The sequence below is a fragment of the Excalfactoria chinensis genome, chromosome 6 (assembly GCF_039878825.1).
Source record: "Excalfactoria chinensis isolate bCotChi1 chromosome 6, bCotChi1.hap2, whole genome shotgun sequence".
Lineage (NCBI taxonomy): Eukaryota > Metazoa > Chordata > Aves > Galliformes > Phasianidae > Excalfactoria > Excalfactoria chinensis.
In genome coordinates, this window is record NC_092830.1 from 229,756 (window position 1) to 257,198 (window position 27,443).

The following is a 27,443-nucleotide window of genomic DNA, read 5'->3' on the forward strand; positions in this document are numbered from 1 at the left end:
CACCCTTCCCACAATGTTTCAGTCTCACATAATAAAAGTGGTAAGAAGCATCGTTAAAGAGAAGCAAAGATGTGATTTTGCACCAAGCTTTAAACTGAAATGGTTAAACATTTACAACAAGGCTTGAAAATAGCCAACAAGAAAATATTTGTTTACTAGAACTAAGAGTCATCGTTGAGTTCAGTACTTTTCCAATCACAGACCACAAAGAGCTTTTACAGTATTGGATCTCTATCTCCATACAACAGAGGAAGAAACTAAGAGTGAAATGGAAAAGATTTGGCCAACAACTGAGATGAAAGCTTGGTTCCTAATTCCTCATCTAATATTGGCTCCACTGTAAACACTTCTTGACTAGCCAGTTTGATGCCACCTCAGCAGCCAGGACCCTGAAAGGTCACATATGTTACTGATTTACACATAAGGAATCCCGATGCAAAATCTCCTAACACATTACTTTGCCAATAGTCTATTCCTTTAAGTTCTTGTTATTTTCCACTGCATGAAGGAGTCTCCTCATCTACCCAAGCATCATATTTATCTCTGTAGGCCTTAAAATCACATATTTTGTATCTATCTATCTCTGTCTATCTATCTATCTCTGTCTATCTATCTATCTACTGCTTACCAAGTTACTATAAAAGAAATCATGGTTTCTGAAATTCTGTATTTCCTCAATGAACTTGCTGTGCTCTACGTGCCAAATGAAAATCTGACAATGTCTCAAAAAACAACACAAAAGGTGAGACTGAATTTAATGAGAGTTCTGCAGCTGAAATCTACAAAGCTTGATCCTACCCAAAGTTATTTCACTTCTAACACAAGGGGAAAAATCATAATAGATCTTAAGCTCCCTTCGAACACCCTGTTTGAAAAAACAGAACCGTATTAGCAGTGTTTTAGAAGTCACAAACACCAGTCTAGACATTACAGCTACAGCCTCCTTTAATCTTCTCTGACTCATACATATCTGCATGCACAAGGATGTGTTGTCCACATGGCTTTCTTGGTAATATGAATATCTCAAAGATCCTGGTCTGAAAATTGCCATATAAAAATCCAGTGAACCAGGTGTACTTATACAGGTGATTAACTGAAGAATCCGAGTTCTTACTACCTCAAATAACAAATAAATATCGCTCAGCAAGCCGTAAATCAGAAAGCTGCCACAAAAAAGATGCCTGAACTGTATAAGTCAGAAGGACGTAAGCATATTACCTGGAAAATGTTTCTATCGCTCGTTTTATTAAAAAGCCATAAACTATTCAGACAATAGCTTACTTTGTAAAAAGCATCCTTCCTTTATCTACCCTAAAATGGTTGAAATCTTGTGAACGTACATACTTGGGAACTTAATTTCTATTTATCTATTTATTAAAGGGGGTGAGTCATGAAGACTGGTCCAACCCTCTGAAGGCAGCAGTCATAACGTTTGGGCATAACTTGAACTTGTTTGGCGTATGGTTAGCTTAACTCCTACCACACTTTTTTAAAGAAAAAAAGCTTTGTTTTTCATTTTATTTTTGGTTCCCATAATCATTTAATACTCCGGAAGTGAAGAGAACTGCTTGACTCTCAAGTAAATTGTTGAGTTTGAAAGTAAAATGCATTAATTTAGTAAAACTTGTACATTCATCATAAGATTAATTTTATCAAGCACTCTGTGGATCAGCTCGCAAGAAATAATAAAAAATAATAAAACCAGACTTACTGGCATATCATACTGTTTTCTGCAAGGCATTTGTCAGTATAGCTATACAGTGATCGTTATTTTCATATAATCATTTTCATTATAAATCTGCTTATATCTTTAGGGTTTTTTTTCTTTAACTGCTTCTTCAGTAAAGCACTTCTGCATGTGGCAGCACAGGAGAAAGAGAACTTCAATAAGGCAGCTTGTATTCTGTTTTACCATGACTGTGGAGGGATGGCATTTAATATTTGCTTTTTTTTTCTGACAGAGCTGGTAGAGAGATGTATAGTATGTTAAAATGCACGTTGGCATTCTAACACACACAAGTTACCATGCTTTTTCACAGTAAAAATGATGCAAAGCAATGATTAACAGAGATTTTGATACATGAACACAGTAGTTTTCTAATAAATCAAACAGCCTGCTGAAGAAAGGTACCTTAAATTGCATTGTTCTCAGGAAATTAAAAATGATTCATGCTACATGATACATATCAAGAGTTGTGAGTAATTATAATCATTGCCTAGCAAAAGCAATCTACTTCATAATTTTTTATGGTGTTCGTGACTGTCATGTCTAAATGCTGCCCAAGTAAATTACTTCTGTTCTCGGAGATTTAAGAGTGGCTGTAAAAGAGGAACCTGGACTCCACACCTACCTTCAAACAGAGCTTCTCAGAACAGGTAGCTCCCCTTCTGCATTGTCTTGGACAGTGTTTTACAAGGTTTTTTTTTGTTTTGTTTTGTTTTTACGAAGTATGGAGCACTGTTTGCTCCAGTCTCTTCACTGCCATGAGCATGCTGCCTGTGCCTGAATCATCACGTGCTTCACTTTCAGCCTTGCAGGATGCACTACACCATAGGAGCTCAGGAAATCAACGAGGACTAATGCTCTTGATCCAGACCAAGCCTATACTCATCAGAAATGTCAATACAACCCCAGAGAGCAGAGCTCAGTGCTACCCCTCTGCTCCCAGTGAGGCCGCCATGAGGCCACTTCTCAGCCTGCTCTGCTCCGGGCTGAGCACACCCAGGGACTCAGCCACTCTCCATATACTTTGCCCTCCAGACCCTTCACCATCTTAATACCTGTCATTTGGATGCTCCCTGACAACCTTACATCCTTCTTACATAGTGGTGCCCAACCCCACACCCTGTGCTCGAGGTAAGGCCTCACAGTGCACAGCAGAGCCAGCCAATCCCTACCTTTGACCTGTAGCAGTGCCAGGCCTGGGGCATTATTAATCTTTTATAAAACCATTGAAGAGAACTGGCCCTAAAATGGAGCCTCGGGAAACCCCAGCAGCAGCTGGCCACCATCCTGATGCAGTCCCATTTACTGCATCTTCTCAAGCCCATCCTGTCAGCCAGCTGTTTTTTCTGAGGCAAATAACAACAACAGCAACAATCTAGCTGTCAGGCAAAACAACCAGCTTTTGCGTATCAGAACCAACCACGAGTGATGAACAAGGAAGTATATAGATGGAACTGTCATACAAAGAGAGCTAGACACAGCTTCTTTCTAAGAAGACTTTCCCCTCTGAAATATCTTCTATGGCTTACTAGTACATGAGATTTTCCTTTTTCTTTTGCTTCAGCTGCCACTGAAAAGAAAAAAAAAAAAGCAAAAAGCAAACACAGGTGTTTACCTAAGGATCAATTCACCTGCTGTTGTGCTGCTCCACCTGCTCCTGTCACCTCGCTACCCAGCCCAGCCTCACAGCTGAGATGACTCATCTTTGCATGAGTACATTTTTCAATCAAGTATTTTCAGGTGCTCATCTGTGCAAAAGGAGAAGGAAGGATAAAAAATCTCCCCTTAATATCACATCACTTGCCTATTTTGCATCCCCCTTATACCTTTATTTTGAAGCACAGAAACGCACAGTGGCTGAATCCTTCAGGCTTCTGAATGCCAGGCTAATGTGCAATTCACCCCTTTGTAATGAAAGGCATCATAATTCAAGGGCATCTGCATCATCCTTGCCCAGATAACAATTTACTGAGGCAGCGAAAAGGAAAGAGCTTTCAAAGTTTGTTGCAAAATTTCAAATCTGTGTTTGAATGGAGTTGATGGATTTCCAGAAGCAGAGTGGAGTGATCTGCTTTGAATTAGCCATTATCTTTTACATCCTTCCATGTTTCCTGTCATCACAAAAGAAGATGAGTTACCCTTTAACTTACTGTAGAATAATCTCTGACTACCAGCAAAAGGGTAGTTAATGCTACTGGCAAGGATGATTTAGGAGACAATTTCAAAGCTCGGTTAACTATAAAAACAGAAATCTAAAACAGCCTCATTCATTCTGCATATTGAGTGCAAGGAAAGCAGAGCTTAATACCACAACTGTTTGGGAGATGTGACAGCGTGACAAGAAACGGTAGTTTCTTTTGCCACCACTTTCTCACTAGACAAATGTATCCAGCTTTGCTGACAGAAATAGGCATTAATCAGCAGTTGCTAAAATATGATACTTAAAGTATGACATCAGTGCCCAGAGCTGTCCTGGACCAGATCTGGCCAGCCTAAATGTACAAAGAGGAAATCCCTACCTTACAGATTAATCAAACTAATCCTTACTTTGCAGATTTCTAATCTAAACAAACAACTAACCTGACAGCTGCAGACAGACCAGACAAACCTTTAGTATTCTAAAGAATGCTTGATTCTAAATTTGAACATCATCTTAAACCTACTTAAACCTGCTTTGACTTTTTTTTCTTCCTGAATGGTCCGTTATTCTTACACACTTGACAGTTCAACGATGTAAAAACTGGTTAGTCAAAACCTTACTATGGAATATCATCACCTACAATAGAGGTTCCCAGCAGTTTGTATGACTATGCCTTCCATAATCCTCATCCTTTCTTTTAGAACAACATGCATGTTTATCATACATATTTATTTGTACACACCACTGAAACAGCTGTTTAAAAGGACTTCATTTTTACTATGGTCGACAGATCACTCGCTACATGAGGAAAAGATTTCAAGAACAAGTGAGCAAAATAGAACACACGGACATTCAGCTGCCAGGGGCACAACACAGAAACACCACTCAGAAACACCACTATCAAGAGAAAAGACTGTATGGAACTGGACTGAACCACTCCACAGACAGTAAAACCAAACAGAACTTAGACACACTCAGTTGACAACAAGTTGACCATTTTGTAATTTGAAAATGCAAAGTACTTGAAACCTATCTGATTCTTCTACAGCACCTTCAAAATAACAGGAATGCTAATTTAGTGAGAGAGAATCTGGAAAAGATTGCATGAGGTGAATTTAATTTCTAGTAGACTCACATCAGGCCGAAAACTTCCATTTTGTGTATTATCATATAACACCTTGTTATTAAAAAGCAATGAAATACATTTGGAATGAAGAGCCACTACACAATTTCTGCATTTGAACTGCTGGTGACAATTTGTGTAGGTCCTGAAGAACTGTTTAAATATTCATGTAGGACTGGTAGTAATTCTGATGCTCATCATTATCCATTTGTTTGCCATAAAAGCAAAATAGATGAATTCTTTACCAAAGAATCTCCACTAAAATATCCAGCAATGAGTTACCAAGGTCCATATTTAACTCACTATTTAAAACTAAACTCTCACTGAAATAAACAGGAAAATCCAGAAGCAAACACCCCGCCCTGAAAACAGAAACACATCTTTATTATCAATAGCAGCAATTTCACTCTCGTCTCAAGTATTTTAACATTTACAGGCCAACTGAAGTCTACAGGGGAAAAATTATCTTCATTAATTGGTGCTAGAAAGGACTATGACCTCATTAAGCCCACGAGTGAACCACTGTATAATTTTGCCCTCTCAGCTTTTTACAGTACTTCGTGCACTGACAGTTTCCTGATCTCACTTTCACAGAAATCTGTCTTCCCAGTTAAGCAGATCTGATATCAACAACAGAAGATTTGTACCATTAATTTTAACATTACCTTTGCTGGAAATTTCTTCAGATGTGAAACTTATATGCAGAAGCATAATCGTAAAACCTGAAGTAATTATAATTGATTTTTAGCAGTAGTATTTGCAATTTATTCTGTCACTGATCACTTTTTTTCCCCTTCTTTCTAAATCACCACCGCATTTGGGATGCTGGCAAACATAAACCACATATAAACTTGGAACAAACAATAGTTACAGGCACAAAAAAACATTAGAGCTGTCAGCGGTTTACACTATCTGTTCAATGATAAATGGATGTATCCATTAGCTACTGATAGCTAAGGAAAGTCATAGTTGCCAAAGGGATGTCTGTCACGAGAAGGAAAAGATGTTCTGTGACTTCAAGTCAACCCTGTGAGAACAGCACTCCTTCCTATCTTCTTAGTTACTGAAGAAGAGTTAAAACTAAAGGTTTTCATTCTATTGCAAGAGGTGCTCACGTAGCATTTAAAAGGGGGAAAAAAAATAAGAACAAGCAAACTTCAGCCAACATTTTTGCCAGACAAAAATCACACATCTAAAAGTCAAAGATGCTGTATCTCTTTATCAGAATGTTTGGAGGGATAATCGCATTGTCCAGTGCGATTTCACTTTCAATAGCAGTTCCACACATCTGCGGGATTCTGTCCAAATGCGGGAGAAGTTGACAAGGGAACTTTTCTGCTTTAAATGAAGACAAACTGGGATTGAATTCAGTCCTTGGAAAGGAAGAATAATAGACTATTTCTTCTTCATAGTGATTTCCTGCCTCGACCTTGTGTTTAGAATAGGATACAACATATTGTTAAGCCACGCTGGCACCGAGAGGGTAAATGAAAATCTCCTCAGAATGGGATTATAGGATTATAGGATTCCACCATTTTCTCCATGGTTTTATTATGTAAAACACCGTATCAGTGCCTTCCACAAGAGCGGGGCTGCCAACCAACAGCAGCTAAGTAGCTCACGCCCCAAACTCCATTTTAAATTACACAGGTTTAAACAACTTAATTTGAAAATTCTGTGGAATTACAATGACTGTATTGTTACAGCAGAAGATACTAACTGTGAAACATAACCGATGGCGGAAGAGATATAACACGTAGTTATCCAAAGATGAAAACCTGGCAAAGATGTTACCTGCACTGATAAAAGGAGAACTGCAGAAGAAAGCTCAGAAGTCAAAGACAAATAAATAGAGTTGGAAATGGCAAATTAGGAATTAGGAAGGAAAATATTGATGGTAGAGTTAAAATCTAAGCGCTGATTTTCCACAGTTGTCGTGCAATCCTAACATTCTCATTTAATCAGAAAAACTGCTTACCAAACCATAAATCCCATTTAACTCTTAAGAAAATAGATCCTCAAATCCCACGCCTATTGCAACAGGTCTTACCCTTGCAAAGCATTTCTCTTGCAGAAGGAAAAAAAGCACTGCCTCCATTTTTCTGGGTGACAAGGTTAGGCCATGTGTGTACAGATGTTTTTCAAGGCCCTAACTGGAAATGCTCAGTGCCAGTGTACAATCCTCCACTCGCAGCCTGAGACTGGAGAACACTGAACATGGTATTATAATTTGATTTTTAAAAAGACAAAGACACTACATATCCATTATGTCCCCAGGGATATTCTTGAAGGTCCTGGAAACCAGAAACTCCAGAGGCTCAGCTCGACATCAAAGTCACCTATCTCCTGTCTATTCAGCTGTTGGTGATTAACAATATTAAATATTTGGATATTGACTCTCCAATTGCACCGTACACACACTCACGTTATCACCATCTCTTAAAGAGCCCTGATGGGTCAAACACCAGGCATTAACTTCAGACATGAAAAGACTATAACTGCCCTATTTCTTACATCCTCAGCATAAAACATGTTATAATATAAGGAAAAGTCCCTGTTACCTTTCTCTTCATTATATTCATGAACGTAGTTACTATATTCAGGCTAAACCGAGTTTGGGACTATCAATATGAATACTTCACATACATTTCTATTATTATCTCTTAGAAATAGCATAAAGGACAAATATATTATTAAAGGCTAAGGCACACACTTGTATAGCTTATAATCTGCTTTCTAACTGTCAGGCAGTTTGAATGTCTATTTCATGATACTAAGATTTCCTGTGCAGAGACAAAGGATAGAATTTGTCAGTAGAGTGGAACACAATTCCCACCTAGCTGTATGATCCAAGGAGACAAGATTTAACACATTTGGTGAAAAGCTGTCAAAATACCTATCGAAATGGAGCCCATGGCAGTGGGGAAGGGAAGGGAAGGGAAGGGAAGGGAAGGGAAGGGAAGGGAAGGGAAGGGAAGGGAAGGGAAGGGAAGGGAAGGGAAGGGAAGGGAAGGGAAGGGAAGATAAAAAAAGACAGCAATAACAGGCTGGAGCAAATTCTTCAACGCTGTAAGATGTCTTTCTATAAGTTTTGTTTGCTGTTGTTGAAGTTTTGCTAGTGATTTACTGCATCCCCTTAAGATCATCCTACTTGTTGAACTGACAGAAAGCAAGTTTTAAATGATTCTTTTTTTTAAGGTAATTTATTCAATACAAACGAATCTGGAAAATGTAATAGTATAAACACGACTACTAACCAAAAAAGTCCTGAGCAAAGCAATTTAGGACAATTCCTCTGCTGTTCACTAAGGCAAAATTTTAGCAAAGCAATAAAACTGTTTATATTGCTTTCTCATTCAGAGCGTGTCAGCAATGCTAAATTGAAATGTGCTATAAAATTTATATTAGAGCTATATTGTTCCCCCTCATCGCTTTAAAATCTATGCTTAAAGCCAAAATTTAAACACTCATAATGCTTTTTTTTTTTTCTTAATTGGGATGAATCATAGTACAGAAATCATCGCCCTCGGTCCTTTATATTTCAAAAGCATCCACAGACTCAACCAGCAAAGCCTTTACCCTGAATTGCTCAAAAGCAGCAAAAAAACCCACCACGTTATTAATGTTCGTATCTGTGCAATTCAGTTCAGAGCAAACAAATCTATTCTAAAACGCTTTGCTCATATAGGGGAAGCCTAAGCATATGCCTAAGTACCTTGCTAAAACTGGTCCTAATACATCAGAGATGCCAGAAGGCTAAGTTAGAGCGCTTTACAAAACAACATCCCTAATACCACAAGGTACTGAAGAAGCACTTTGTGGCTTTCATTAGTGACGAGCACTGAATGTTTCCTCCAGAGTCCTGTCAGATCTTCCCAGGTAGCACAGTACAGTTTCACATGACAGAACCAAAACAGGCAATGTTCTCTACACAGATCTGCGCAGACTCCCCTAACTCCCTATTCGTTGTTGATGTTTTGTTGTTCTCTGAACAACAACAACAACAAATACTTTTCTGAGTAAAATCAATTACAAGCTTACACCTTTTCCTGATGGAAGTTTCTGTATGCCCTCCTTCCCCCATCCACAGTATTTAGATTTCACGAACAGCATCCTTCTGTCTCACATCCTTGCAGACCACAAAGCAACAGCAAATTATAAATTACAGTATCTGTTTATATTCTTTGTAAAAGAAAGCTTGATTACCATGCTAGAGTACATACACATTTCAAGCCTTCTCCTGCTTTGAGATGGTCGTCATGTATTAATCATTCTATACGGGGTGTTCCTATACAAACGTACACAATTCATTCACACAAATTCAGCTATTTAAAGCTATGCGTGAATGTTATAGGCTGAATTTGTACGAATCTAGATTTTCTTCGTGTCCCATTTTATTTGTATTAATCTGAATGTTCCCCCCATCCACTTCCATGCCAAGCAGCAGGAAGAGGTTAAGCAGAATCTTCCTCCACACAGCAATGGAACAGAAAATAGCTGAGCTACTTTCAACCTCAGAGGAAACTTTTGAAGAACACAATGATGAAGGATAGGGATGATGACGTACAGAATCGAGTCCTCCTCACCTACATTCTGTAAACCACTCATACTCTTAGAAACACAGAACCACAGAATGGCCTGGGTTGAAAAGGACCACAGCGATCATCTAGTTTCAACCCCCCTGGTATGTGCAGCATTGCCAACCACCAGACCCAACCACTCTTACATCTTCCTTTGTCTTTGCACAGAAACATTTCTCAATCCTCACTTTTAGATAACAGCCTATGGAAGAACACCTTATAACAAACCAATCAGTATATAGAGGTATGCTTTTAAGAGAGTCAAAGAGAACCACTCTACAACATTCTTGTTAGCCACCACATTCTTGGCTCCTCATATAGGGGTGGCACCTGTAATTATGCATCTAGTCTTCAGAAAAGCAAAGAAACACCTTCGTGTCTCCGACACTGAAATCTAAGTCACATCTCCAAACAGCCTTAGGATGGCACTGACAGGACTAATGGATGCTCTCGTTTAGTGGGAGAAGTAGTCTTCAAGGGGCTCCAGAGCTACTTGTAATTCTGGACTGCTGATGTCAATATGAGTTCTGCCATTTTGCACATAAAGAGAATGGATAATCAAATTGCCTTTAGAAGAAAACTTAGTGTCTCTGAATTAGGAGAAAAACTAGGTTTAATCCTATTACCTAAGAGCGAAATTTGTCTCGCTAAGAAGAAAGTCATAATGGACACTAAAAAAACACCCATTACAGCAACACAAGCAACTTGGCTATGTCAGTTAAATATAATGTTTAATTAGTTTTCTAAATGCATATACTGAAAAGCCATTAGACAACCATAAGGAGTAACATATCCATTTTCTCCTTACAGTCACCTGATTTAGTTAGCCAGATTTTTTAAAGCAATTCAGTCATACTACGGTTTTGGCACTATTATCCCAGTAAAGCTTTTAATTCCCTTTTTTGATTGCGATAGCTACAATTTTCCCTTACGCTTTGAAGCACTGATGATCATTTTCAGTTCAACAGATTTACATCCTTTTGGCTAAAATAAAGTGTCTCATAAGTGTTTATATCAGGAACCTGATACCATCCATCTAGTTTTTGAAGCCTTCTATGAGAACCGGCTTTGAGTTCTCCATATGTAAGGGGAAAAGACAAAACATCTGCAGAAGAAGATGGCTGTGGATATATTTTAATGGTCCTTTTACAACATCTAAGTTAAAAAGAAGCAATGTCCCTCTGGCCATTCACACCTCAGTTCACTTACTACATCTTACCGTCTATTAACAAAAGCTTCCTACAGCTACTCTGGTACTGTTTTTCTCTAACGTCATGTGCCATCACTCAAGAAATTCTGTATAGTTTCCCAGTGTATTTCCTCCACTCAGTGCCAGCCCCATTAGGTCATGAGGTTATGTTACACGCATTCAACTGAACGTATCACGTGCAGAAAAGGTTCTTATTGATGGTACCAATCTACCAAAGAGACAACTAAGAGAGTAAAACAGTCAACAAATCTGAATCACAGCTGTTAACTGAACTTGAGCTCTGATCTAAGCAAGCTAAAATGCAAACCTCAAATCTATCCTACTCCTATGCTAATTGCTTTGTTTATCCTAGCATTCTTCAGTTGTTTACTTTGCAAAATATAATAGAGAGTTTTAAATAACAAAGTTCATCTGGAGAATAAACAAGTCCAAAGCTTTTTTGAATGATGTGGTGAGTTTTAATGTTCTCCTGCCAAACCAAAGTATGAAGCAGGAACTAAGAGCAGCTCTTGAACTGCACTGTGAACATACCAACACCAATGCAACCTGCTCTCACTCAACACACACCTTTGTTCACTTCAGACAGTCGCTATCCAGGTTAGTTTTGCAGCATTACAAATACAAGTGTGTGGGCCCAATAAGCAGCATTGGGCAATTTGATACATTTCAAAAACACAAGGCAATTCCAGTCAATCATCAGCTGGTAACAACACCCATTTCTGCCAGAAGACTTAAGGGTGCCAATGCACAAACAGAGCAGACCTGCTCTTCTCGGCAGACAGACTCCATCCACACTTCACATGGAAGAGCTCACTGCAAAACACTGAGCTCTCATGAAATGGATTGTTCCCAAACCACAGCACATTGCTCTTACCCAGTTCACACGATGAAGGAGACAGTAGCCCAGGAGGAATGGGAACTATGAATTCCTTTGAATTGATTTCTTTCATCTGTCAGTATATACCCTTTAAATACGCTTCATGCATCACACGGCAAAGCCAACAGGTGAGGTAACAGGGGAGAGAGCTACTAACCATTCAGTACTTCCATTCCAGTACTGAAAGGACCAGAACCTGTACTCGCCTTCATAGCAGCCTAAGCAGTGGTGCCAGGAATGCAAGTACAACAACAAACAAATAAATCCTCTCCCTGCTTCCAGGGCCCAGAGCAGGGGAGAGAGGAGGAAACAGACAGTGAACAAAATACATGTTTTCTCACCAGTCCTGTCTGCTGCTTCAGTAAAAGGAAGAAAAAAAAAGAATTAGCAGACTGTAATACAACACAGATGGGAAGCAGAACGTTGGCATACTACTGAATGTACATCTAGTATTCAGGTACTGAAGTAGCGCTGTCATACAAGCTGACTGCATATGGTAATACTACAAGAAATCTGCTCTGTTAATCAAAGCTTAATGAATGTGGGTTTTAGCATTACAATTCTAGCCTGCTATAATCTTCACATTAATTTCCTTTATGCTGTCTTTATGGTGGTAACAGAACCCACAAATGAAGGAAAAAGATCAAGACTGAAACAGAAGGACTGGCAGAACTGATCAAGCTGATGTTGAATGTTGCCCTACAGCACATAGTGAGAAGACAAGCAAAGTCAGGTGCTTGAGGGGCAGGTGGTACAGCAAAACCAGCAATGGGAAGTAGGGAAATAAAAGCAACACAAAGTCCTATTAGCGTGATTTTAACCCACGTACCCCATCACAGACAAAACCCTGCATGTTACTATTTCTCTTCTCACTGGTGACAGGAGACAGGATGAGAGGAAATGGCCAGCTTGCACCAGGGAAGGTCTAGGTTGGATATCTGGAGAAACATCTTAACAGAAAGGGTAGTTAAACACTGGAATAGGCTCCTCAGGGAAGTGGTTGAGTCACCATCCCTGGATGTGTTTCCTTAAAGATCATCAAGTCCAAGCACAACCTAACTGTACTACCCCAACCAACCCTCAAAATGGATTCCTTTCCATATTTCCCTACAGGCAGGATTATTATCTGAACAAAATAAAATGAATATCACATATTGTCCAACCAGACCACGGTCAAAATAACAACCATACAAACAAACGTATGTCTGTCTTCAGCCTGGTCCTCAACTCAGTGGCCTGTGCTCCACCACGTGGTGTAACGAGTGCTGCTTTGGTCCGAAGGGAGGCGCAGAGTTGATCACATTGGTGTTTTGTTCCTAGGAAAAACATCCCTTTTCTATCATGCAATACAAACATTGAACAAAATATCAAGAGTTAGGGGCGAAGAATGTCAATATTTGCACAGTTGGCTTCTAAAGCCTGCCCTTGATCTGAACACGTGAGTGGAGCCAGGACTTGTAGTAAATCGCAACCAGTCAAAATAAAACATGAACAGTAACCCTCGCAGCGTGGAGCTGCACTGTAAGAGCTGATTCCACACTGTGCTTAAATGAATACCAGAACAAATACATTCATCAGTGGTTCCATATCACAGTCAATAAAACTTTTCAATAGCCCATATTCAAGAGCACTATTGTTCAAGGAGCATCTCTGTTATTCCCATGTAGAAGCATGTTTCCGTTTCAAAGTGAAAAAGCACGCATGGCACAATGCTTCCAAACCTTTTTTACTGAAAACTGAGCACCTCCTAGGAAGTATTTCCTATAGTAACAAAAAGTACTTTCCAGATGAGACAATTCTATGTCTTTCCCACAGGCCACTTCTGAAAAATCCATTTGCTTGTTCTATAATGCAAATCTGCATTTCTTTGAATTGATAACGATGAAACAACAGTAGTCTTAACTTGAGAAGAGACCTGCCTTTTACTTCCCTTATTTCTTGGCTGCCTCACTTTATTATCAGTGCCTGCAGGATACTCCCACATGGCTTCTGGTGCAGGAGCAGCAAGGCTGCATCCTTTCTGCCTTCAAACAAATGGTCCTGTGCACTTTTTGGTCTGCAGAAGATCCCATCCGTTCAACCAACCAGATTGATTAATCCATCTCACCTGCTCATATACAATCTCATCCACACTTGAGAAACCTTTGGGTCATCTATGAGCGCATGTTTTAAGGACTACTGCAGCTTTAGGTTTTCCAAAATGCAACAGTTTAGATAAACTAAAGATGTACCAAGGGGGACTGAGTGCACGAGCATCACCACATTTTGGGTGGGAATCCTCACGTATGTGTCCAACCCACTACTTTTATGGTTTTATTGCTCTCTTCTTTGTTTTTAATGTGGGAATAAAACATATAAAAAAACAGAAGCTTTGTTATTTATATAAATTAACTATATCATACAGTTTAAATGCAGTCCAAAACAACTCACAGAATCACAGAAGGGCCCGGGTTGGAAGGGACCTCGAGGATCACGAATCTCCAATCCCACACCACAGGTAGGGCCACCAACCTCCACAGCTCAGGCAAGCCAACCAGCTGGACACCCACGTGTACAGCTGAGAGTCATACTTCTTCACAATGCCCAGAGAGAGCATGACACTGATAGATACCACCACAGACCCTCTGGACTTCCCCCGGGATGGAGCCCACTAAAGTTCCACTGATGCATTCCTCGCCCTGCTGGAGCACTGCAGCATCACACACAAGCTCTGTTTCTAAAGAGGCACTCCTTGTACCTGGGAATTTTGCTAACGCTCCCAAGACAGAACAACCCACCTTAGTCACCCTGCTATGGACTCAGCTTTTATTCCTATAATCAGAACTAATGTCACACATCTCATCTTCAAACAGTCGTTCACTAGTGACAGACACCCAGGCAGTATTGCTAACATGCTAGGAATTCACTCCTTGAAATAATTATGAATGCCACTACGCTAAAGAGCGATCCTAAATGCATATAACCTTTTTTTTTTCCCCTTTGTTTTTAGTAACAAGTGAGGAAATCAGGTATGAAGCTCCACCAGTCAAAGCTGAGAGAGTAAACAAATATTTGTAATAGCAAGCATGAGCAAATGGCACTTTGAGAAAACCAACTTGGCAGTCGTATCCAACTCAAATTAACTCCTATAAAACCCCTCAAAGGTATGGACAAATCCGAGAGTTAACTGTTTGTGGTTATATTTAACAACAACAGGTTTCTGGCTGAACCAATATCCATCTGCTTACTTCTGACACTTACAGAACAGATATCTGCCTGGGGTACACAGAAGACAGACCGACAGCTCCCCTCCCCATCCCTAGTTTAATAACATAGAATCAAACAGCAGTCCAGTTAAAGGGATACATTGAAGAAACGGAGCAAAAGAAAAGATGACACAGGAGAAAGCAGCTCAGAAGGGAGATCTAAGCATCTGTTACGTTCAGTACAAACAGGGTTCTGAGGCACCATAGCAGAAACAGGAATAAATTCATCTGTCCAGCTTACAGTGAAATCACCAGCAATCTTTTCCAAGCAAACACGTGTGTGCTATTCTAATTAGAGAAACCAAACCCCTCAGACTGAAGATCTGAGGTTAAACTGGATTTCTCTTAATTCTGCCACAAACATTAAAGGAAACGGATTTGCCATGAACACAAAAAGAAAAGTAAAGCAGTGTGATAGATGATCCCAATAGCAATCCAAGTCTGGCTGATTCTTCCTGACAGTGAAATGGCTGGGAATACAATCCGCTCCGTTTACTTATTTATTTTTAATGAGTATTTAGACTTGGCATTTGCTACCTATTTTATTTGCAGGCAACCTAGGCTTGAATCCCAGGGAGTATTTACCAAGATCAGAAGGCCATAAGAATAATGAAATAACGTGGAAAAAGACTAAGGGCAACGAAGTATTTCATCAGGGTGAAAGAAAAAGATACCAAATAGAGGCTTTGCAGTCTCTTTGACACACATAAAGCAGTTTAAGCTGCTGTGAACTACCGTCATTAATGAGAAACAACAGCGGGAAGGAGCACATCATTACACATTTTAGAGAGAATCCCAAGTACAGAATTTGCATTGCACCTGACTGTTAGACCAGCTGCTGGCCTCCTTCACGCTTTCCCTTTTCAGAACCACGTTTGTAGTGAGCAGGGCTGCTCTGCGTTCTCTATAGCAAACAACAACTTGGATTTACGTATGTAAACATCAGAAATGCATCGGCAAACATCGCCATATGGAGGAAACGGGGATATAATGCATTTTCTGTTTGCTTTAGAAAGTTCACATCTGTGGAGAGCATCGTCTAAGTTACAAGCCAATAACTTTTCATCTTCTGGTCATCGTCACTTATCAATCCAAACCCAATTTCATTTAACGGTGCGTAAAGCTCCGGGAGAAGGACATCAGAGAAGGAATCATCTCCGAAAAACTTACATAGGAACATACTTGAATATTCCTCTCCTTCACATCATAAATTTAAAGAACAAGGCAACTCACATCTGTTCTAACTTAGCTATCGGTCTTAAAAAGCAAAGAAAAAAAAAAAAAAAAAAGCGGTAGGATTATTCCTATCTCGTTTCAATTTGGGGAAAGGTTTCCGGAGCCGGCCCGAGCAGCCGGGGGCACCGCTCCATCAGCCGCGCTCCGCTCCCGAGCTCGGGCATCCCGCCCGGTACTCACCCCCGCACAGCAGCAGGAGGCCGGCCGCCCCCCGCACCGAGCGCATCTTCCTGGGCCACCGGCGCTCCGGGCAGCAGCGGGACTCTCAGCAGGGCCGACCCATGCCCGAGGCGGGACGCGCAGAGCCGGGATGCGGACCGCGTCGGGATGCCGCGAGCCGGCTCCTTCCCTCGCTCCTCCCGGACCGGACCACGCAAGCGGGAAGAAGCTCCCGGTCCCCTCGGCGTCTCGCCGGTGCTCTGCAAGGAGAAGCCAAAGTGAGGCGAAGCCGCTCCGCTCCGCACCACGCCCGCCGCCGAGCCCCCCGCGCTGCCCGGACCGGCACCGCCCGGCTCGGGCCGGCCCCCGGCCCCTCCTCCGCGCCCGCGAGGCGGTCGGGCCGCCCCCGCCCCGCCCGCCCGAGAAGCCCCCGCGGAGGGGACCCCGCCCCGAGCATCCCCGCGGGCGGCAGCGAGGTGCGGGGCGGGACGGGGCCGCCGCGGCGGAGAGCCGGGCCCGCTTCCTCCGGCCGCCCCCCGGAGGGAGGAGGAGGCGGCTGCGAAGGAGGAAGAGCCGCGAGCCGCGCAAACACACCAGGTGCGAGACAAAGCGGGGACAGGCGCTGCGGCAGCAGGATGGATACGAGTGGCCGCCTCCCCCCCCACCCCCACAAACACATTAAACGCCTTGAATAATTAATCCTGGGGAGAGGAGGCAATTTTTGCTTGCTGTTAGGAGGATGCTGAGCGAGATGAGCTCCACCTGGCAGGCAACCAAAGTAACCCGGAATGCAAGCATCCCGCTTGGCGGCCAAACGCCGCTTTTAAACCGCAAACGGGAAGAAAAAAAAAGAAAGAAAAAAAAAAAAGAAAGAAAGAAAGAAAAATCGAGGCAAAACAAAACCACCCTTCAACAACAGGTCGGCTTGCTGAGAAACGCGGTCGGAAAGCCGCTGTTCGCCAGCGCCGGGCGGAGCGCCCGGACACGGCACAGCCCCGGGACGGGCGCAGACGGACCCCGGCCGCCACGCAGGGCCCCGCCGGGAGCAGCTGGCAAAGCCCCTTGGCTAAAGCCGGCCCCAGGCATCATCTCTCCGCCCCGGGTGCTCCAACCTGCCGGGAAGATGTTTTCTTCGCCCCCGCCACGGCCGCGCTGCTGGGAGATGCGGACGGCAGCATTGAGGCACCGAGCGGCAGCTACCGCTCTGCTCGTTCCCAGCCTTCACACTTTGAAACGCCCTGGAACGAGCAATGAGACGCACGTGGGCAATGACACTCAGCATAACCTGTCATTTCACCCGGCAAGAACTGTCACAGATTAACTACAAATCAAACGGGAAATCCTTCCTAACCTAATTCAGACTTCAATTAAAATGCACAACACTCTTAACAGGCAAAATGTAAGCAACTGCCCTATAGAGCTGGTAAAAGAAAGCAAGCTATTCTCACGTTGCTTCACCGTGTTCCTCTATGGGGAAAGAATAACTCAAGTGCAGGCACACGGCAGGGGAAGAACGAGTTCGAGATGAGTAGCAGGGAGTGCCATACATTCATTGCGTTTGGAGCTGCCTGATGGACAGCATGAAGGCAGCTTCTGCACACTCAGTCACATGCAGAAGTGTTTGTGGGGCTTTCGCAGCTGCCTGATAAGGGGACCCAAGAAGCATTTTTGGTATGTCTCCATAAGCCAAGGGGAGGGCTATCGCAAAGAAAGCAATATATGAAACATTAACATTAAATCGATGCTTCGTGGAGAAATGCCTTACGTTTAGTTGAGCTTTATCTTAAATCATATTTAAAAGCTCGCACTGTATACAAATCAATATTGATGCCATCTAAAATACACCACTATCATCTGCACTGATAAATGCCAGTTTCCAGCCAGGACAAAGTGACTTCTTGGAAGAATTTCAAGGACTTCCAATCTCTTCTGGCATCTCAGCAACTGAAGCCAAAGCCGTACTCCTGTGCCAACTTCAGGCTCTGATCCAGTGCATTAAAACCGGTTTGAGATGCCATCGTGTTCATCATACAAGGAGCAGAAGTAAGGTCACCGGAATCATTTCTTCATTTGATTTCCAGGCTTTTAAGTTAAAGAGATTTATACATTGGATGAGAAAGGGAGTAGATATTCATTGTCTTCAGCATCCCAGCCAGCACATGGCCATCGCTGCAGCAATGAAGTAGTCACTGTTGTGGTCTTTAATACACCACAAGTTTTCACCAAGGAAAAGTGACAGTGCGTTGAGGAAGTGCTGTTTGGCCTGATAACACCAAAGAATCCAACTGTAGGGTCTTGTGAAACCATGCAACAACAATGGAGGAGTTTTTCACCCGAAATTCAAATACCCATGAAACACTTTCTGGCCAGCCCTGTTTCCACAGCCATAAAGAGGCCCAGCACAGACTGTGAAGCACCTGTCCTTGAGTTTAGTAGAGCACAAGACGATGGCAACAACCTCTTCCAGCAGTGAGCTTCTGCTCAGATAGACATAATATGCACATTCGTGTCCTTCACCTGTTTTGTTGCCTAAAGGCCTTCTGAAAACTGGAATCAAAATCAGCGTTAGTAAATGGGGAATAGAAAGCTAGGTGTCCTTAACTCTCCAGACAAGCTCAAGCTCTGCAATGGTATCTCCTATCACTCCCATACGCTGGAAATAAATTGACACTTTCCTGCAGTTGTGAAACTATAGCTCATAGTCATTTATTTCTGCTTTGCTTTGAGTCATTCATTTGGCACAGCAGACCAAGCTATTAAATTATTGTATTTTTTTCCTTCTATAAAGGCACCCTGAGATGTCTTGATATATATAATGCTTCCTGAAACCAATGCTGATTGATAACTGTTCTTAGTTTCATCAGAAGTCTGGGGTCACGCTCAGCACCAAGAAAGGACATTTGAGGATGGTTTCACCTTTCATGCTTTCCATGCAGTCCCAAACGAACACCAAAATATTTCCTTAGAAGGAGCTCCTCCTAGAACACTGAGACTGACGTCTCATTTTTGATCATTTCAAAACTTAAACACTGTTTTCTCCACAATCTGAAGTCAGCTGTTGCAGAGTCTCAGAGTTGGAACTGCTGCTGTTAGCAGCTCTACTATGTGACCAAATTGTCAAGCAACATATATAAGATGGCACCAGACAGATATTCCTCCTGAGGCAGATCTAATGGTACAGAGAGAGATCCTGACAATCACAAAAGATTTATCTGTATGACATATTTAATGCAAGTTCTTTACATGTTTTGCCACAACCTGTGGGCTTCATTTTCTTATCACTCTCTGTCTACTCCTTTCTTCCCCAGTTAGTACATAAAGCTGACATTCAAACTGCCCAGCAATCCACGCCACCTACTTGATTTGTGTCTATCTGAGGACACTGAAGGAGCTAAGAGCAGAATGTTTTCTTGCAGTGCTCACTCAGAAGTGCTATGAAATGGTCAGAAAGCAGCAAACCCAAGCTGATAGATTCTCCATCATGACACATGGGAGAGACAACCAAGAAGATATTCCCTTCAAGAGGAAATAAAGTTTTCTTCTGCAGACAGTCACCAACTGTCCTGATCACAAGAAGTTTAAACAACGCTCCAACCCCCCCACCACAGGCAGGGCTGCCAACCTGAACCACAGAATGGCCCAGGTTGGAAGGGACCTCAAGGATCATCAAGCTCCAACCCCCCTCTGCCTCATGCAGGGCCACCAATCTCCATATCTAATACCAGCCCAGGCTGCCCAGGGCCCCATCCAACCTCGCCTTGAACACCTCCAGGGATGGACAGGGCAGCAACAGCTTCTCTGGGCAGCTGTTCCAGCACCTCACCACTATCATAGTAGACAACTTCTCCCTGACACCCAACCTAAACTTCCCTCCCTCAACTCAAAACCATTTCCTCTTGTCCTGCTGTTATCTACCCTTTGAAAGAGTTGACTCCCCTTCTGTCTGTAGGCTCCCTACTACTGCAGACCAACAGGATTATAGAAGAGAGATTACAACTGGCTGTCATCCTCTAGCAGTGACAAGAGAGCCCACAACACTGCAAGGCTGATGTGTGCACAGCCAGCATGGCTGTGCCACAGCTGCCATTCTATTGCCCCAGGAATACCCCCCAGCTACTATCTGGAAGAGCAGCATGGCTGATTACTCACGATTATCTCAATTGCAACAGCTCTTTTTGCTTGGAACCACACTATAACATCATCATCCTGACAGTCGTAACCCACAAGCACCTTGGCACTGAGGCTCAACATTCACTGCATTACTCAAGAGGCATTCATTTCCCCGAGGTATCAACAGACATCGGTATGATAAATCTCTACACACCAGTAGGAGCCACAAAGTTCTTCTGAACTTCCAAGACCAGATTTTTCTAGCTTTTAAACAAACATTTTGAATCTGTCTGGAAACATTATGAACACGCACAAGAGCATACACATCAGCATTTAAATAGTAGGGGGTAGATGCTTTTCCAGAAGTTACAGTGCAACTACTAAGAAAAATATATTGCAACTGGCGGCTGATAAATTAAAACCAGCTAACAAAACATAAAACAAGCCTGACTCTTCTCCCTGTCCATTTACAGCAATAATGAACTGCTATAATTGTAGTGATAAAAAGTGGGTTTTTTTCATCCCTGTTTCTTAGAATTCACTGCTACCTGGGAATGTGAAACTTCTGTTGCCTGCTTACTCATAAAGAAACACAGCCCAGGCAATGACCAGGTCAAGTTTGATCTCACTGCCTAGCAGATGCAACCCTAGTGAGGCAGTGGAGAGAGATCAAAATGTTAGAGGATGATACTGTGCTCAACACGGACTCACAGATCACATTTTACAACTCAGCCTGAAATTGTGCTGGGGAACACTCAACAAAATCGTGGCCATTATTCAGTTAGGAATGTAAGCATGAAGGCACGCTAAAGTTAATGAAGAGAAGATCACATTCAATGGAATGACAATTAATTTCATCACTATAGGAATTAGTATAAAAATATCAGATTCAGGACTTACAAGGGACTTCACCCCTAAGTTAACCTGCATTGGGTTAAATGATCCACATAATATGATTTACTTTCTAAACCATACGTTACAAAATTGTAATCATTAGAAATCAAGAAATATGATCCAAAGCTAATTCAAGGATCTGCATACATACTAAAGTGTGTCTTTAAGTACATGGTATTGTGGCCATAAAAGAAAGCACTCAGGCCATGTCTTCATTCATACCATGGTTTATAGAGGCACATTTGCCCCTGTGTCCTATCAATCTAACAGAGTGTATTTTCCTATTGCACGTGCACACAGTTTCTACATTTAAATAACATTAGGTTAAAAATGAAATCAAGAGCTCACCCATGAGGAAATGCGAGAATGAAGACTGCCCGTATACATTTCATTTGGTCAGCAATATGCAATTTAAGTCTCAGTTCAGGACCCAAAAGTCAGTATCAGGAGCAGTGGTGGAACTGGTAACTTTCTGGCATCTGACCCAAAGATGTAACCTCCATCGTTTGACCAATATAATACTGATCTTTGTTCATCCTGTGCATTGAGTACAGAGTCCTGTAAATGCAAGAATACATAGCTGCATGTTATCTGACATACACTGCACAAAGGGAGCGAGCTCAGGCTGAAAAGGAACATTTTGATAGCCTGATGATGGTCTTTAAGGTCTTTTCCAAACCCGAGTGATTCTGTAATTCTATTCTCCTACGATTCTGTTCTCCATAAATACAAGCTTTTCCAGTGCATCATTTCCTGAACAGTTTTTAAAACAAAAAATAAGAATTGGACCATATGGAGTCACAGTGAGCGCTGCTTAAGTTACCACAAAAGTTTAAACGACTGAAACCAACCATTCCAAGGGAAAATTGCAGCCTACGAAGATACAACATATTATAATTATACAAGATGCCAAGCATACTAGTATAATCTGTTTATCCTTCAAACAAACAATCAGCTTCCCCCCCAAAACGCACTTAAAGAAAGCCATGATTAATGCTTTCCCTATGGAATTTGATCATAGTTCAAGCTTAGAAAGAACTAGAAAGTTATCAAAATGATTATGGCCAATAAACGAGAAAGTCACGGCCAGTCCCATAGAGATTCACCCAAAGACATGAGGTTCCTGACCCACTACCACCCTACCGTAGCCTTAAGGCTCTGTAGAACAGAAAACGTTATTTTTTTTCCAGAGTGACAAAGTCAAAACACTTTATTTACTGAGATTTTCTGTTTTCAGATAGAGGAAAATATTTCTTTCTAAGTGAAACTACAGCTATCTTCATGCACTTACAGAAATCATGTAAGAACTTGTAAGCTCACTGCAGTATTCCTTTGTGTCCTGACTTCCCTGAACTTAGAGAGAAGGAACCAGAACCCAGGGGAGAAAGTAAAGAGGAAGTTTAAATGCCTAAAGCAGATAACCAGAAGTAGGTTACTGTCCTATTTCTAACGTATGCATATTGGAAGATGGCATTTGTGTGTGTCTTCTATTATTGAAAGCTGGGTGGCTTCTCTTTTAAGTTAGAAATAGTCTGTAAGCAGCTGGACTGTGCGCTACCTGTTTGTTGTGGAGCGTCCTGTGTGTTAATTCAGAGAAATTTATCTTCCTTGGAATTTCTCTGAAGCAGCACACATCAAGGAGGCTGTTTCTTGTTTCCAGTTCATGACAGTGTGGTAGCTCACAGTGATTCAAGACAGCTATTTCAGCATTGTTAGCAGGTATGGCAACATTTAACTATAACTAAGAGCTCTGTAAATAAAAACAAGCAGGCTATATTTGATGAAAGGCAATGGTTGCAGAGCAGACACTATGCTCATTAATTGCAAGACATAATTTTAGACTGCTGGCTTTTGTCTCTTAGAATCTGGCAAATGGAATTCGTGAGATATGATCTGAAATCATGTTTTTTTTTTCCATTACACTTACTACAGTGGAACATTATTCAGTTAGCACCTGGGAGAGACTGGTTTGACTGATCCAGGTAAACAGGAAGCAGGTAAATCAAACGATCTATCAACTTCTAATCAGCGTTTTCCAGCTCTAATATTTTTAGTGAAACCAGACCTTTTCAGCTCTCCTACAATACATCTCATGTTAAGCAGGCACACAGCTGGTCTCTGCACCAATAAATCAAACGTTGAAGGAGTAACAAAATATACACGGCTAAGGCAGAGAGAGGACAAAAGATTGTGATTGAAAGAGAAACCGTGCAGTGAACCTAAGAAGTCAATTTAGAGAGTCTTGACATATTTCAGGAACAAATGCCTAGGAAGTGCTCCCGTGGGGACGGCAGTTATTGTCTTAATTTTTGTGTGTGTGTATGTTGGTGCTTCAGCAAATGCTTGACATGGGGCATTGCTGAATGAAAAGGCTGTCTGATGTACAGGAGAGCTGTCATCCCTGTAACTCGTGATGGCTGAGACTCTGTGAGAAGTGAAATACCAGAGCAGAGACTTGTGGGGATGCGGCCATAAAGGTTGTGCTGACTTCTGCAGAAAGGAAATGCAGCCTCGTGTTATACAGGCAGGCTGGTTGAAGTAGTGGTGCAAACACAGGAACAATGGGAACTAAGAAGGAAGCCCAGAATAATACAGTTTGACTCCATATGTGTTTGTAAGTACTTAAGTATTATTTTGGAGGGAACTTTAATTGCATTCTGCTGATCACAAACCTGGCTTTATTGGGAAAGTATTTGTTTTCAAGGGGCACTGTATCTTTAAGTCACAAAAAACAGTATCTGAAGCAAGTTACACATATCTTTCTGTGCTAGTGGCCAGAAAATATGGAAAAGCATGGGGAAAGGGAACTTAAGACTGACATGATAGAGTCCTCTAAGAAGCTAAATGGGAGACTGCGATTTGCATGCTTAACACAGGACTTCCTGACAAGGTTCCACAGATAACAGGATAGGAGATTAAGCAGCTTGTACTGAAGAAAAATGTTAGACACTAAACTGACAGCCCTCCATACGCACAATCTACAAGGCCAATGGGTAACACTGACAGAGCTTTCACAAGAAAGGGCCATAGAATAAGACTCTTTAACCGTGTTAACTGCTCTAAAGAAACACTGGTTGTCACCTGCTAACATTTTGTTCAACAGAAAACTGAGAAGAAGAATGCCTGCTCTGCCACAAGTCAGTCTCAAGTCAGTGGGGACTTGTAGAAGTTGCAATAAACTGAAAATGACCAGAGCCACCAGCACAAACCAACTGGGACGTGATATTAGAGCAGGGAGTTGGAGAATCACATGATCAATGAGCTTTTCTGTAAGAATCTTTTAAAACAAACAACAGCATCGGCACAATAAAAAACACTATCCAGGGTTATGTTTTAGAGGACTGACTGCCTTAGATATGTGACATCCTAGACTTCGAGGTTCTGACATCACCCGATGTCCAGCAGATCCTGAATTTATTGGTTTTAGCTAAGGAGTATTGCTCCAGAATATGAATCAGACTATTTGCTGGATGTCTTTATACAGTCAAGGTTGTTTTGCTCTATGAGTTCATTGTGAATCTGACCCCTGCTTTCTGAGTATGTTCTGAAATGCACTGGGTTAGCAACATGTCTGTCCCTTTAAACCTCCCGTGACTGCCCATAAGACAGAACATCAGAGGACAGTTTTCCCTCCAAAGAACACCTGAAATAAAAGTCTGCAAGGAAGTTCTTATTGATTATTGCCATAAAAAACTGCAGTGACTTCACAAAGATGATTCAGAGTTTAGACAGATGACTTCATGTCTCTACAAAATTCGGCATGAACAGGAATTCAAAATATCTCCTCTGTCTGATCACACTAAAAAATCGTGCTCCAAACTTCTCCACTTCTGAGCACTGAGGTATTCCTTCTGGTTGTTCACCTCTTTTTGTACCTTTCTAGATAATCCTTTCATTCTGCTGCACACATCTGCTAGCTGTTCAAGTGCTTCTCTGAAGACTACGTAATAGAGACACAAAGCTTCTAGGGCTAACATGAGTCACAGTGAGATGACCCGAGGGACATGCATCAGCTGCATGATGGAATGATGATACCATCCATCAGGACACCCATAGGCAAGATAACCTCTGTCTTTGTCAAAGTCCTGCCCAACAGCTTAGTACCAATGTAGAATAAAACATCAGGACTGACTTTAGGTTTAGCTGTACGTAATCCACCTGGACCAGCCTCCTGGTGAAGCTGAGATCCCAGGGCCAAATTGGCTCCCAGGCTGCAGGCTTCTGGTGTCTCGTTGAATTGTGACTGCAGTGGCCCAGAGCCTGCTGACAGAGCCCAAAAGAATGGCCTCTTCACTCCAAGCTGCTCAGCAAGACTGGGAAAGCTGATGTACTGCTGCCTCTGACCTACTACAAATTGACAGGCAGCTCACATATGGCTCACATCAGCCTGCGATCCATACGGTCAGAATCTAAAGCTAGCCCCAGGTGTTAAAACCTGCACTATTTGGGACGAGAATGATGATGGAGTTTAAAGGCAATGGGAATAGAATCAGGAAATTTATTTCCCAAGCAGAATATGTCACCTGGTCAAATGTTTATTCCCTAAGCTTTATTTTGCTAAAAATCACGTAATAATGTTTTAAGTTTACATTACCGGCTGTCTGCCCGTAGGCTGGACGTGCCTGCTCTAAAGCATGGATCTGGCATGGATGATTTTCCCTTCCGCATATTATCTACTTCACAGCTTTTGCATAAGGCTGCCCTAAAGCATAGCAAATATTCATAGCTGAAAATATTACATGCGCAAAGTAATTATGGTAATACTCATCATTTCTTGAAAGCAGATCACTCATTAGATACCCAAAATAGCTGAATGGCTCAAGAAACTGCAGCCACCAGTAGCAGCAAAGCCACCAGGTAATGAAGGAAAGATCTGTGGTGTCTCAGCAAAGATTGAAACTTTCTCATCTACACAGACGCTGTTGCAAAAACTTCACTACTTCTTCCTGTTTAGATGCCAAGAATAAAGCAAACACGTTACAAGCATTAGAACAACATATTATGCTTAGGCAAAGTAAGCTGCTCAGAGCTGGTAGCGTAGCTGGGAACATGGTTCAGAGTCCACATCTACAGACCTGTTCACTGTATTTGGTGGGCAGGAAGAGGCAAAATGTCACCAAAGTTGGGGTGGAGCCCCAAGTAAGCTTTAATGTGTACATTCTCCATTCTCTGTCTATTCATCCTCATAAAGCACCCATAGCCTGATATAGTTGAAGACTAGGTGATGGGCTGCTTCATCTTAAATCAGTTTGATGTCTCCATATGCTTCTACCCCCTGACAATCATCAAGATGAAACTGATTTGGATCCTGCAAAGGTTAGTCAGGTTGCAAGGCCTGTGGATGGACTGATGATCATCTGAGTGGGACTTCCGTCACATTAGTGTTTTGATGTTGTGGTCACCAGTCTAATCAAATGCCTGCCTGATGCAGCAAATGTCTGGATGTTTTCTGAACTGAGAGCCATGATTGCTGATAGTCACTGGACATAAAATAAAAGGCATCCAACACCAGAACAGCGTAAGCTATTGAGATGAAGAAAAATCAAATCTAACCCTGGAGGAACTGCTTGGCTTATTTGATTAACTTACACTCCATTTTATTTAAGGTTCACACTTTAAAACCTAGCATACAAATGCACTACAGCACAGCTCAGTTCATTTTCCCTGGAAGACTTACTCTGAGACTTCACAGCTTATTTTCTAAGTATGCATTTAGATAGTTAATATTAATAGCAACTCAACTGGTTCACGCAAGACGGGCTGTTTCTCTTCCACTTATTTTCAGACAGCCTTCAAACTCCTTCCTGGGATATATATAACATATTTGCCACCGCGCAGATACTACCACAAGGTATAATTACATACATGTGTGGACAGTCAGGAAAACTGCGAGCCAAATCCATGTCATCACTTGTTTACCCTGGTGGGTCCTTCTGGCTGCAGCAATGCCTGTCTCAGATTTACGATGAGCAAATTCACATCCACACCACTACCCCCAGTAACAGTTTGCCTATTCGAAGAATAGAGAATTGATGTGTATGTATACATGTGTGACAGCTGAGGTGTTACCTAAGAAAACTGCATTTAAGTGTTAGATTTATTAGTTAGTACATGGGTTAGGTATTTACAGGTGCTGATGCAAT

At 41.9% G+C, this 27,443-nt stretch overlaps 1 protein-coding gene across 3 annotated transcripts in view; it reads right to left on the reverse strand.

The window, feature by feature from the left end:
* The window catches only part of RET (ret proto-oncogene), a 78,441-nt gene extending 56,777 nt beyond the window's left edge, over nucleotides 1-21,664 (reverse strand). Inside the window, exons 1-2 of one of the 3 annotated variants that reach the window (XM_072340138.1) lie at nucleotides 21,649-21,664; nucleotides 16,318-16,556 (exon numbers count right to left, since the gene is read on the reverse strand). In XM_072340138.1, the coding sequence (XP_072196239.1) occupies nucleotides 16,318-16,363 (46 nt within the window). In that variant the 5' untranslated portion in view covers nucleotides 16,364-16,556; nucleotides 21,649-21,664. Of the gene's footprint in view, nucleotides 1-16,317; nucleotides 16,557-16,890; nucleotides 16,911-17,408; nucleotides 17,504-21,648 lie in introns of those variants that run through there. The other 2 variants (XM_072340137.1, XM_072340139.1) reach the window with 2 other exon arrangements.
* Between the last annotated feature and the right edge of the window lie 5,779 nt (nucleotides 21,665-27,443).